Genomic DNA, 14,202 nt, shown 5'->3' with positions numbered 1-14,202 from the left:
GATTCTGAAGACTCAAAGTTTAGCCTGTTCATTCAGCAGAACTTGGCCGTAAGTCCATACCTGTTCCAGTAATAGTTAAGAGACGTAAGCATGGCTTATTTAAGTGGAAAAGGTCATGGGAATTTTCAGCCCTGAATTTGGAATTTGAAATGAGATATTTTAATAAGCCTTCATCCCTTACCCCCGTGCCCTGAAAGTGAACTACAGTTAGGGTCTGTGCCTATTTGTGTATGCTTTCTCAGGAATCTATAGTTAGGAGTAGAACACGACTCTATGTATTGGTGTTTGTTTTCTAACGTTAGGTTTTTTGGCTAGGTCGTATCAGAAATAAGTAACTAGAGGAAATATAAATGATGAGGTGGGATCCTGTGAATCTGTTTCAGTGTCTTTTTAGGATTTGGGAGGGGATGGTGGGAGGGTGTTTTTGTCAGTGGGAGAAAAATGAAGAGATATAGAAAAGCGAACAATAAGGGAAAATATAAAGAACCAAAACAGAAGAGTAAGTGACACTGAAATGAGGATTTTCCAGACTGCAATAGCATATCTCCAATGAGTTGTATAAAGCTGCTTAAGGTTAGAAAAGACCTCTCAGTTCTCTCCTGACCTTTTCATTCCAGCTATTGACATGCAGAACACATGCTCTTTAGTAGCTACTCTTGGTACAAGATTCTCGGTGGGGTAGCAAAGAGCCCAGGGTTTGGTAAATGGAATTGTCAGGCTCATGACAGTCTAATTTAGTTTTTTAAATAGCTGTATTTAATTGAGGATGTACTTTAATGTGCTACATATAAAATATCAAAGAACTAGCAGTATAATAGATTTTAGACCAGCATTGACTTTAAAAATCATCTTTCATATTAATTTACCCCGATGTCTTATTTTCCTTAAGACAAAAAAGGAAAAACATAACTTTTTCCGTATTTTTTTATGGAATAATATTGCTCATAAATGTTACCTTTAGAAGATTGTACATAGTGACTTATGTATTATTTCCTCTCATATTTAACTATAGTTTTCAAGAAGAATAATTAATTATATATAAATCAAAATATGGAGTACATGCAAATAACAGTAGAAGGTTCCAGAGTCTCTTAATTGTCTTATTGCTGAATTCGGAGTCCAAGAGTTAGAAGCTAATTAGTCACTTACGAACACGAGAGGAGACTGAACTCATACTGAATTGGCAAGTTCAGTTACGGCTTTTTATTTTACTTTGCCTATTGTTTTAGTGCCTATATTTTAGAGATTTGTGAATATTCACACAATGATTTATTATTATTTTTTAAATGAAAAGTTCATTTAGGCAAAGAGATGTTAAAGGCCCAGGTGAAGTTAGAGAACAAACTATTTTCCTACTTCAGTTTTTAAGCATATCAACATTTTCCTGTAATATAAAGTCTTGGAAACTTTGAATTACTGGCAGTATTGATGAAGTGTTTGGAAACATTATTTTACTTGGTTTAACATGTCAAAATTTTTTTAAAAAAGAAAGAAAACCTTAAGTTAACTTTGTGAATAAAAATGCAGGCTTTAAAGAAAGATCTGCTCCAAAGCCAACAGTCCCACCAGAAGAGGCCGAGCCGTACCCTTGGCTGGAGGATCAGGTCCTGGAGGGGCCAGGTAAGCTCTCCTCTAATTCTGACTGCTTGCACCTCAGCTGCCAGGTATCCCAGGTAGCAGTGTCCACAGTCATGTTATACCCATCATTTTGTTTCACAATGTTTGCAGAATAATGAAATGCTTTCTCTGTCTTCTGAAATTTTATAGTGAACTCTGTTCTTTTCTAGAAAAAGTTTATACAGGATCGTTTTAATTTTTGAGCTCAAGAATCCAAGGCACAGAGGAGGTTTCTCCTTGTCTGAACATAGTTAGAAACCTTGTGAACTAAATGCTCTGTTTCTTGATTCCAAGTCCAGGACTACTGTGCCATATTACATTGAAAGTAAAATTACACACGTACCGTTGCACTAGTTTTGTCACATTATTTAATAGAGGAGGTCTACGGTGTTTCCAGTCTTTTTAATATGAGTCTCCTGTCTGCAACAAAAGGCTTCTCAGGCCTCCGTGTGATCCTCTGTGCAGCCTGTTTTACATCTGCATGAATTCATAGCTCATTTCAAGTATTTCCCCAGTCACTCAAGGGCCTGTGACCCATAGGATGAAGACTCCTGAAGTCTCTTAATAAATTGGTAAATGAAATTTGGTTCCATTACTATCATTTCCTATTCGTGCTTTGATTTTTGTTGCAAAGTACTGTTTAATTTCTGTACATTTTTCATTTACCCAGTAGTTCTCAAAAATTTGGTTTCATCTTGCCACCTATTGGAAGTGTTAGGTATGACATTGCATATTTACTGGCAACTTTATTACTGAGTCCAGGTGGTATCAATACTTGGGCTGACTATCACTAGGTACTGGTGAATACTGTTTGATTTACCTTCCTTCCTTTTAATAAAAATCAATATGTTGCTCTTATTTTTTGTTATTGCTCAAATAATCCCAGGAGAATTTCCTGTCTCTCTCCCATTCCTGTAGAATTGCGGTAATCATACCATGGCTTCAGAGCAAGAGTGATTTTTTCTTTTTTCTTTTTTTAAGGTTTATAATTTGAATGTATATTTGGATTTAGCACCTCAGTTTTACTTTGTGCTAGATTAATCTATAATTTTAAAAAATCTTAGTTTTCAAAGCTGGTACTTACTCCGAAATGTACTATTTGCTTTCTCTCCTCCTTGTTTTATTCTTTGTTCATATTACTCTTTGCATATTACTGATAACTTGTCCTCCTAAGTCCTTCAGTTATCACCTCATATCCTTTTCAACTTCTTGGTGATATTTGATTTAGTTTAAATGTTGCCTTCTCAACCTTCCTCTTACCTAGGTCTTTACCTTCTGTCTTCTCTGACTACCCACCTATTCTATAAACAGAGGTACATATCTTTCATTAAAACACAATGAAATAACCACCCCTTTGATCCCCACAGTTCTCTCCATCTGCCTTCCAGTCTCTCTCCTTGTACTGGCTACACTTTTGAAAGAAGAATTTGCAGTTGCTTTTTTGCCTTATTTACACTTAGCCTTTAACTCACTGCAGGCTGGGTGGGTTTTTTTTTTTTTTTTTTTTTTGCCTTTACTCAACTTCCCCAGGGGAAAGGAGGGCATCAGAGACTCGTGGAAAGATTACACAGCATGGCGCAGTCACCAAGTTCTAAGCCGGTGCTGGTAGCAGATGATTTTAGAGAGGCGTGTGAAGGCTAGATTGTGGAGGTCTTGCATTTCCTTCTGGGGCTTCAAGGAACTTAGATTTTCATCTGTTCAGGGAGAGGAAGCCATTAAAGGGTTTAAGCAGAGGAACAGAGTGCCAATCTCTACTTCTCTTTACTCACATTATATTTTCTGTTGCTGTCAGCAGTTGTAAAACTGGGAACTCTGCTAGGAAGCTGTTGTGGGCATTGTGTGAGGGAAGAACAGAGATTGGGAAGGTCTCCTGTAATTCTGTGAGAATATGTATAAAAGTAGTTTGTGAAATATCAACATCTATAAAAATAGAAGGCACTCTGTGCTTTAGAAATGGTTTTGTAGTATAATTAGCATAGTAGAGTCTTACACTTTTTTCAGTCTGAAGTTCAGATTAACTTATTCTGTTTTTGTCACTGAAGATTAGTTTGTCAGTATAACTGATGTCGTTGGCATTATCTCATTTGATGGCATTCATGATACTAAGTCTGGTGCTACTTCTGTTTAGTGAACATAGATGACGTCTGTTAGACGGAAAATTTATAATAGTGTCAATGTAATTATAGCTTCTTGTTTGTTATATGATATTGCAATAAGCCTGATAATCCGATAAGCACCACAGTGTAGTCGCAATATCATTACTAACGTTGTTCACGTCTGTAATTTACATTATGACAGATGTGACTGTCAGATGAGGTTCTCCAATGCTGAGAGGATTGTCTTGTAAGGTCTTCTACTCACGCTTCCTGACACCTTCTGGGAGCAGGCAACCAACCATCCCAGCCCTCATACCAGCCAGGGAGCCCTTTCTCCTGACTATTGGGAAAGACAGTGGTTGACCATGTACTTTAATTTTATTGACCTCTTCCTCCACATTTTATCTTTATTTCCCAGTACTTCCTTTTCTGAAAGCTTTGCCCTTCCCATTTGCTTTTTCTATCGTTAGTGTGAATTTTGTTAACTAGAAACTGAAATAATTTTGCTCTGAGTGAGGTTTTTTTTTTTAAAGAGAAATCTGAACCCGAGTTAGTTTCCTATGTTTTAAAATCTTATGAAGTTGTTTAGCGTTTATATCTGCTGTCAAAATAAACCCAACTTTAAATATCTACCCTATTTGCCAACTTAAAAAACGGGCTAAGCTGATAGGAAAAGGGTACACAGTTGATTAGTCCAATATATTCATTTTAATGTGTATATGGGGAGGCCATATCTCACGTTCTACATTAATGTCTAGATTTTTTCTACTTAGTTATGTTTTAATTATTTTAGGGCTTCCGAATATTGAGGATGAAGTACAAGAACAAGTTCAGTCACTTCTTGATGAAACGGTATACGCAGAACATGGTATGAATTAAAATCTGTGTTTCATGCATTACTAAAATAATGGTTAATTACCTTAAATGACTTGGACATTATTTTGAACTTTAAATAATAGTTAAGTGGGCTTTTAAAAAAGCTACTGGAGGACAAGGATTTCTAAAATAACACTACACTCATTTTATTTTACCCCATTTTATTGTTAAGAGAATAAGCAAACAGAGACCAGTGATACATCAAGAACACATACCTCGGCAGCCGGGAGGAGGGGATAGAACAGAACCAAGCGAGCTGTAATGGGCTCTCCTGGAGCTGTCTTCAGCCCTCAAATTATACTGAATGCTTGGGTGGCCGCCACAGCAAAAAAGGGGAAACTTTAAGTTATGTGGGTCACATTACTAGAGAAGAAGTAAACATGCTATTTACTTAAAGAATCTAAAAAGTTTCTTATGTTAAGTTCTGTACAGAGAATATTAAATGATACTATAGAAACCAGTGTTTTTAAGATTTTATAAGACTGTTTCTTGAAGCATCTGTTGATAAAAGCACAGAATCTAACCCCAAAATGTAACAAGGATTTTGAAGAGGGCAGAACACGTGGTGTCCTGATACTTCCGGTGGTTTGGTGTGAGCTGAAGATAGTCCTAGAGGAAAACAATAATGTTTCTTAAAAACAGACAGAATTCCCTATCATTTAACTTGGGCTTTTGCAGGCCAGCTAAAGTATCTTATTCAGTCTTAGGTATTTGGGGGTTAAATGTAAAGCATCCCATCCAGCTCCATCTGTGCTCCTTTGGGGAGACCAGCTTTGGCTGCGTTGTAGGTTTTTGCCCTGGGCTGCTAGGAGTCTAGGAGCCTGTGTCCTTTTATTACCAGTTTCTTCTCAGCTAGAAAAGCTACTTCACCTGAGCGTATCTGCCTGTATAAGCAAACGCAGGCTTTCCCTTCCTATATCTTTTTTTTATTTTTTATTTTAACCTAACACAAGGATGATGCAATCTCAATACATGATTGATTTCAATATGTTGAGGTAGGTGCTGTGATGGTGAAACACGTGATGCTATGTGGGGTTAGCAGAGGCTTCCTGGGGAAAATGACATACTGATTTAGGAGCTGGAGAATGGTGTAGTGCTTTGCCAGGCAAATGCTATGAGTAAAGAGTAATGTTTAAGCAAAGGGCATGGCATGTGTGAAAGTCCAGAGGTCAAAAGGGTCTGAAGTGAGGTGGAGGGATGAAGGGAAGGGTGTTTTTACTTGATTCTAAGAGGAGTTGGAACCATTGGAGGGTGGGAAGGAGTGTTGTGTATTCTGTCAGTGTGAAAAATAAGGTGAAGGAGATGTCAGCAGGGAGATCAGATGGGAGGTGGTACCCGTGACCCAAGTGAGTCGAGATGGTTGGTCAAACTAAATTTCACCAAAGGTTCCCAAGGTAGGGGAAGAAGGAAGTGAAGGATGTGGTAGACATTTAGGTGGGTGGGTGCAGGATGCCAGACAGGAGAGAGGAAGCCAGGCTAGCATTGGATTGTGTTCCTTGGACCTCTTCTTTTTTTTTTTTTTTTTTTTTTTTAGTAATGGGTTTTTTTTTTTTTTTTTTAACATCTTTATTGGGGTATAATTGCTTTACAATGGTGTGTTAGTTTCTGCTTTGTAACAAAGTGAATCAGTTATACATATCAAGACTTTCTCCTTAGAAAATCACAGGCCATGACTTTAAATATTATTTAAATATTACATATTGCTTCTAAATATGTATCTACGGCCCTCACGCTCATCTAAGCTCCTGGACTGTCTAACTGCATATTCTTATCTCCATTTGTATGTTTTATCTCAGACTTAAAATGTTCCTAAAACTGAATTCGTGACTCCTTTCCATCTCACAGCTCGCCTGCTCACCTGCAACAATGTTTTACTCTTATTCTAGTCTTTAGTTAATGGTCTCCCTATCCACTTAGTTGCTTAAGCTAGCATCCTGGGAGTTTTCCTTGATTTCTCTCTCCTCTTTTCCCCTCATATGTAATCCATCAGCCAATCCCTTCAGCTTTGCCTCCAAAACGTATTTTGACTTCTGCCGTGTGTCAGCTACCACCATCCCCTCTTCCCATCCACTTGGGCCCCTGTTTCCATCTTTGCTCCTCTGCACCCCCTGTTTGATGTGGCCGAGCCCACTGTGCTTTGTCTGGGCCTGGTCTCTCTCCCCTTGGTCACTTTTCTCTGGCTCACCTGGCCTTCCCTTTTTTCTTGGTCATTGCCAGACCTGTCCCTACTGTGGGGCCCTTAACTTGCTCTCCCTTCTGTTAGTGTGTGCGTGTGTGTGTTCCAGTCTTCACATCTTATCAGACCAAACTTGGCCTCCCTGACACCATCTCTAGAGTAGACTCTCTGTCCCTGTTATTCTGTATCTCACTGTCAGGTTTGGGTCCTGCAGTTGCATTTATAAGCTGTGTGGCTTTAGTCAAGTTCTTCAAGCCTCTCATACTTCAAAGTGGGATAATTGCTATTTCATAGGGTTGGTGCAGCAGCTGCAGGAAGGCATGGTAGTGCCTCCGGTGAGGTCTAGCAAACTCTCAGGAGACTGTTTTCCTCACGGCAGGCTGTCCCTGGGCCGTGGAGACTCACAGACAGTGTACGGTGCTCAGTTGGTCTCCCTATGAGAGCAGGGGCTTCCATTGAGTAGATGGCTGAAAGAGCTCAGTCCCACTCACATAAAAACTGTAAAATTAGACTGAGTAAATGAGAGTAAGGGAAAAGGAACATGGCAGGAAGAAAAGAAGAAAAAGAGTTGTACGGTTAGTGACAGGAAGAATTGGTGATTGGTTTGCTGAGAAGCAGAAAATCTCAAATGAGGAGAAACAAGATAGCAGGCTGTGACGAGAAGACAGAAGACAAACAGTGTCGACAGAAAAGGGCCTAACGGCCCAGCAACACCTGAGAACATCACTGGGCCGCACCCGAAGTAAAGTGACCAAGGACTCTGTCCTGCAGTGTGTGTGGGGGGTAGCTCCGTAGCAGTAGAAGTAGTAGTATTGTTATTACTGGGATGATGATGGCAAAAATATTAACGACAGCAGAAGCAGCACAGCAACAATAAAACCTAAATACTTATTATGGGCCAGGCTTTTTTCTAAGTGTTTCAGTCCTCACAACAATGCTGTGAGTAGGTACTCTTATTGTTTCTTCTTTATGGAAGAGAAATCTTAGGCACAGAGTCATTAAGTAACTCTCCCGGGGTCACACAGCTGGTCTAGGGACAGACCTGGATCTGGAGTCAGATATTCCAGATCGCACACTCCTAGAGCAATACTGCACTGCACACCTGAGTCTAGTTCCCTTGAGTTCTCTCGTTTAAGGGCTACATCCAGAGCATCCTCTGCTCGAGGCCATGGCAAGTTACTACTGGGAGAACGTCTTACACCGTGATGACAAGCTAACCCATGTGGCAGTGGAGTCATGCAGCATGTCCAACGTCTACACAAGAGAAGCAGAATGGTTCAGTGTATCGTGAAAGTCTCAGAAGAGAAAATGAGCATCTTAGCATAACTTAAAGGCTAAACATAGGAACCTTTAGAAGCAAAGTATAATGCAGCTGAACTAATGCGGATGACGGGGCATACGGTTTAGCTGGTGGCCTGATGTTCTTTGTAATAGAATATTTGCAGAGAGTTACTTAAGATTGTTACGTGGAATTTTACGTCAGTTCTCAGTGGAAGGTTGCAAGGTGACCTTTCCTCTGACCTAGTGATAACTGAAGAGGCAAATATAGTAAGAATTCTGAATTCATTTATTCACTTATTAAATACGTATTGAGAACTTCCTATGGCTAGTCATGGCCCCAGGGGCTGGGCATACTTAGTCACCAAAATATGTGAGGTCCCTGTCCTTGGTGAGTTTATGTTCTAGTGAGAGAAGACCTGTTACCCCCTCGGGTACACTAGCCCTTGGCCAGAGAGAGGACAGAGTTTCAGCATGTGCAGTGGCCCAGAAAAGGGGCGGGGCATGCCAAGCAGCTGAAGTGGGTATGTGGCAGCCTTTCAGTTGGGGCGTCTGTGTCTGTGTGGGCTGCTGCCTGGGGCCCTTGCTATAGACCTGTGTCACTTTGTTCATTATCATTGTTCAAGGAGAGGACCTACACCAAGAACAGGATGGAGCAGCAGGAGAACTACAGCCCGAAGACGGTATCTTTGCAGAAAGTGATACAGATGACAGATACCAACCTGTGGGGACTGGAGCAGTGCATGAAGGTAGAACACAATTTTTTGGTTTCAGAATAAAACACAATAGGTAATTTGTAATTACGATTATTGAAGTTTTCTTAAACACCTTTAAAACCAATATTTAGCTTTTATCTAAAGTTTTTTTTTTTTAAGTTGAAAACTTCAGTTAAAATCAGTCTTTTCCCTAAAATAAATAGATATCCCAATTTTTTAACTCAAAGTACGTTAGGGGAAATTCTAAGGATATATACATTTCTTATAGGATGTAAGTGAAATCCTTCAGCACATTTACTTTTACTGTACTCTCCTTCCTAGAGTACCATTTGTTGTAAGAAATTCAAACGACTGATGAAATATTGACCTTGATAATCTATCACAGGCTCTTGTTCTAAAATAAACTCTATTACTACAGTGGGTAGAATACAGTTCATAGCCTAGGCATTGGCAAACTTTTTCTGTAAACGGCCGGCCGGTCAATATCTTAGGCTTTGCGGACCATGCAACCTCTGTCCCAACTACTCATCTCTGCTACCACGGTGAAAAAGCAGCCCTGGACGATGCCTAATTGGATAAGTGTAGCCTTGTTCCAGTAAAATTTTAATTAGAAAGTCAGGAGGCAGGCCCAATGTAGACTACATATGGACCACAGTTTGCTGACATCTGTGTATATCAATATTTTAAATTAAATGCTGGTTATTTAAATATCAGTTGAGTAGTTTACTTTGTATTATTTGCAATAGGCAAGTCAGAATTATTGCTATTCACTACTGACATACAGAAAAATTTTTATTCGTATACTTATTGCTCTGCTCTGCTTTAATGTGAGGCTACCATGATTATTGGGAGCCCTGCTGAATTAAGTCCACATGCTTTGTTCTTGTGGTATCTATTCTCTGTACTCTTTTCTTAAAGTAGTCCTTTAAAACCTTAGTGGTTTTAAGCCACAAGTTTTGTACTCTGACTGATTTTTGTCATTTTATTTAAAATATATAAATGATATCATTTTATACTTAAAATGAGTGCTAAGGGAACCTTGTTTATTTAAGAGGGATGTTGTATTTCTAAAGAGTGATACAGGAAAACAAGCCTATGCTGAAACCAGGGGGAGTGGTTCGTGGCACCAACACAAAGTGAACAGTTACATGACGCACCCCGCTGTGTAGTAATCGTCAGAGTCTGTAGGACCCATGTAACAACACAGCACCACCGGCCGCCGAGGGTCTAGACTGGAGGTGCCTGGTAGGGTTCAAGGGTTAGCTCAGCCTAAGTTGAGTTCAGAGAGCCGGACAGAATGGTAAGAAACAGGCGGTAGATCGGATCCGCAGCGCTAGTCAAGGTAGGAAGGTCTGGAGCCATAGGGTCGTGGATTCAGAGAGACAACCTCTGATGAACATGATCCACTAAGATGGGCTGGTATCCCACCACACCACTTCAGATCCTGGCTGCATTTTAGTATCCCCCGGGGAGCTTTTAAAAGAATTCCGGTGACCCACCCTGATCAAAGTGAATCAGAGTGTTTGGGGTACGGGGCCCCCAAAATGGACGATTATAAAAGCTCTCCAGGGGATACATAATTGCTGCCAGTGTTGAGCCCAGGTATGGTTCAGCTGTTTCCTGTCTCCTGGGCCTCCCCTCACTTCCTGCTCTGCTGTGTCTGCACGGGTTAAGGCTTGTGCTCAGAGCCAGCGGGAATCAGGCAGAACACACAGGACTCGTCCCGGCCACGTAAGAATTGAGAGGTCAGGTAGCCTCAGAAGACGCAGTTGGTAAATGGTTGCAAGGACTATTTTAAAGCATAAACATTATGGAAATGTTAAGTATGTCTACTTCTCACAATATCTAATATATTGGGGAACTACTTGAGAAGCAAACAGCTCCTAATTTATGAATGAATGTATTTCCAAAAGCTTATATTGATGCCTGTTGTTGAGAAAATGCACTTTTCCATAGAAATAACGTTAAAAGAGATGGTTTGGTTTCCATACGAACCTACAGAATTGTATATAATGCATAATTTGGGGGAGAAAATGTAAGTTCAAAATGCTTTTGAACTTGTGTTTGATTCCAGTTCGATTGTGCATTGAAAATAGGCATTTACAGGGCTTCCCTGGTGGCGCAGTGGTTGAGAGTCCACCTGCCGATGCAGGGGATGTGGGTTCGTGCCCCGGTCTAGGAGGATCCCACATGCCGTGGAGCGGCTGGGCCCGTGAGCCATGGCCGCCAAGCCTGTGCGTCTGGAGCCTGTGCTCCGCAACGGGAGAGGCCACAACAGTGAGAGGCCCGCGTACCGCAAAAAAAAAAAAAGAAAGAAAAGAAAATAGGCATTTACAGACTAGCTTTTGAACTTTAGACCTTTAGTTGTCATGCATATCATGATTTCTATGGGAAAAACTTTTCTAAGTTCTGAGTACGAATGCTGATGAAATGATTTCCACAATTCCCTGGAATCTCTTGCTGTTTCCCATCTTCAGCCAGGATAGCTCAGGAAGATTGACAGTTGCTCAGAATTTTGGTGTCCTAGATGCTGCTTACACAAAAAATTTCAGTTAAGACCCTCAAAGAATCTGAAACATAAGGCATTTGATATTTTTGAGGCTAGGAGTTATAGACTGGGAGTAGGAAGAAACACTTCTAAAAAGTTCATAAACTGAAGAAACCTTATTTTCTGACCTAATTTTTAATTGGGACATAGATTCAGTTTGAACATAAAAGTTGCTTGTTAAAAGTCTTCAGAAATTAGGACTTCCCTGGTGGTGCAGTGGTTAAGAATCCGCCTGCCAGTGCAGGGGACATGGGTTCGAGCCCTGGTCCGGGAGGATCCGGCGTGCCGTGAAGCAACTAAGCCTGTGTGCCACAACTACTGAGGCTGCGCTCTAGAGCCCACGAGCACAACTACTGAGCCCACGAGCCACAACTACTGAAACCTGCATGCCTAGAGCCCGTGCTCCGCAACAAGAGAAGACACCGCAATGCGTAGCCTGCTCACCGCAGCGAAGAGTAGCCCCTGCTCGCCACAACTAGGGGAAGCCCGCGTGCAGCAACAAAGATCCAATGCAGCCAAAAAATAAATTTAAAAAAAAAGTCTTCAGAAGTTAAAAATATTTACACTCCATGTGGCTGTTAAATAACAAGGGTCACATGAGTGGCAGCACTTTGCCATCAGCAGTATGTGGGTGAAGGTATCAACCCATTTACCTTTTAGCTCCCCAAACATATAAAGGCTCTGGGTTCTTCCTTTGTGTCCTCGTGTGGAGACAATGTGCTTTTGCACTAGAAAATGGCAGGAGTGTCTAGAAAATAGAACAGCACAGTGGAATGTGATGGGGACATAGCTTTGTCACCATGGTGTTACTCTGTCTAAATTTTTCTCCCTCTTTATCCCACGTTATAGTATTTGTCAACCTCGTGGGGTTGTTAAGTGGATCATATAAGAGAATGTGTGAGACGTTTCTAAGCGTAGTTCTAGTGAAAGATAAAGTGTTTAGCAGACATTTAATTGATATTTTCATGTTTTATTTTAATAGTTATTTGCTTTCAAAATAAAATCAATGATAAACATTCATTCAGAATATACATATACAATATATAAACATACCATTTTATGAAAGTAACAATATTTATTTAATGTTATTCTTTTCAGTAACTGAAGATAGCTACCATGTAGAAGAGACAGGTGAGATTTTAATTTAATACTATTATTTTTTGCTTAGAATGAGTCTTTTCCTATAAAAGAGCATCATGAGAAAGAGATAACATTAATTTTAATATATTTTATATCAAATATCACAATACATAGTTAATTATTATATAATACATATTATATCACAGGTTTATATGTGTGTGTGTGTATATGTATGTATGTGCATACACACACACACACACACACACACACACACACATATGAATATAGTTTTTGTGCTTTTGAAAGTCTACTTCCTGAGGATAAATTCCCAGTAGTGGGATTATTAGGTCAAAAGATAGTGTGGGAGTTTGGGATTAGCGGATGCAAACTAGTATATATAGGATGGATAAAGAACAAGGTCCTACTGTAGAGCACAGGGAACTATATTCAATATCCTGTGATAAACCATAGTGGAAAAGAATACAAAAAAGAATGTATATATGTATAACTGAATCACTTTGCTGTACAGCAGAAATTAACACAACATTGTAAACCAGCTATACGTCCATAAAAATAAATAAATAAATAAATAAATAAATAAATAAAATAGGAAAAAAATAGAAACGTAAGAGAACAAAAGATACACTACTCTATACAAAGTGGTAACTAATAAGATCCTACTGTATAGCACAGGGAACTCTACTCAATACTCTGTAATGACCTATATGGGGAAAGAATCTAAAAAAAGAGTGGATATATGTATACGTATAACTGATTCACTTTGCTGTACAGCAGAAACTAACACAACATTGTATTGGGTTGGCCAAAAAGTTCGTTTGGGTTTTTTCATAAGATGTTACGGAAGAACCTGAACTATAAATCAACTCTACTCCAATAAAAATTAATAAAAAAAAAAGATACTGTATAATTGCATGTTTTGTAGTCTTAAATTAGCAAGTGAGTGAATGGTCAAAATTGTGTATTGTCACATGTCACGTGTCCCCAGAATGTGTGACCACACTGGAGATGGACACACCATCTTCCCATAAGCCTGTGTTGTTGGCCAGTTTTTCTTCCAGTGTTGGAATAGATCCCTCTTTCTGTGCTTAAGGACCACAGGATATTGTTGGCTGGCATTTAGGACCTATATTATTTCAACAATAGGCACCTGTAAACACTAGAATTACATTGCAGTCTGGTGGTACTCAGGTGTTGAGTCCAAGTTACGGGCTGGGGATGTGTGTCCTCGCTCAGGCTCACTCAGGCTAGTGCCTGCTGGGTGCCTGGGAGGAGGGTTCCCCTGCACTGCTCTCTCTGTGTCTCTGCCTCACTTTTTGTTTTGTGAATATAGTTGAATTTGCATAAGCTAAATGAGAATATAGCTCCACGATTTTGTGGTTCAATTACACTGATGATGGAGACTTTCTTATTTACCTTTGTATTTGGCATTTAGCACAGTTAGTACCTGTTTGTTTCATGAATGAACGTAAGTTTGAGCATCATTTTGATTTGATTTCTCTCTTTACTAGAAATTGTGCTTGTCTTGTTTTAACTATCAAGTGTAATCCTTTTCTGAGACATATTTGTAATTTCCTAATTGTTTCCTAATTTATAGCTTCACCAGCCTACAGTCAGGATATGGAAGACATGATATATGAACAGGAAAATCCAGGTTCGTGATATATGTTTCTGTTTGAGGTAGTGGCCAAGGTCGTTTTCAACCAAGGTTAATGATTCACTCTGATACAACATAGAAATCTCTTTATGATACTCAGTCATTTTTGGCTGCCCATATATTATATACATTTCTGAATA

General features: G+C 39.6%; 1 protein-coding gene across 16 annotated transcripts in view; it reads left to right on the top strand.

The window, feature by feature from the left end:
* ASPH (aspartate beta-hydroxylase) overlaps positions 1–14,202 on the top strand; it is a 386,456-nt gene that overhangs the window by 60,201 nt on the left and 312,053 nt on the right. For 14 of the 16 annotated variants that reach the window (XR_007472942.1, XR_007472943.1, XR_007472941.1 and 11 more), the window contains 5 exons: positions 1,528–1,620; positions 4,507–4,581; positions 8,670–8,792; positions 12,406–12,438; positions 14,003–14,059. Coding sequence is in view for 11 of the 16 variants with exons in the window: in XM_033437604.2 (XP_033293495.2) it covers positions 1,528–1,620; positions 4,507–4,581; positions 8,670–8,792; positions 12,406–12,438; positions 14,003–14,059 (381 nt within the window). In the remaining 5 variants the exon portion in view is untranslated. The remainder of the gene's footprint in view (positions 1–1,527; positions 1,621–4,506; positions 4,582–8,669; positions 8,793–12,405; positions 12,439–14,002; positions 14,060–14,202) is intronic. The other 2 variants (XM_049700865.1, XM_049700867.1) reach the window with 1 other exon arrangement.

The sequence above is a fragment of the Orcinus orca genome, chromosome 17 (genome assembly GCF_937001465.1).
Source record: "Orcinus orca chromosome 17, mOrcOrc1.1, whole genome shotgun sequence".
NCBI classification, from domain to species: domain Eukaryota; kingdom Metazoa; phylum Chordata; class Mammalia; order Artiodactyla; family Delphinidae; genus Orcinus; species Orcinus orca.
Note: the sequence above shows the minus strand (reverse complement) of the source record. Positions and strands in the feature narration are given on the sequence as shown.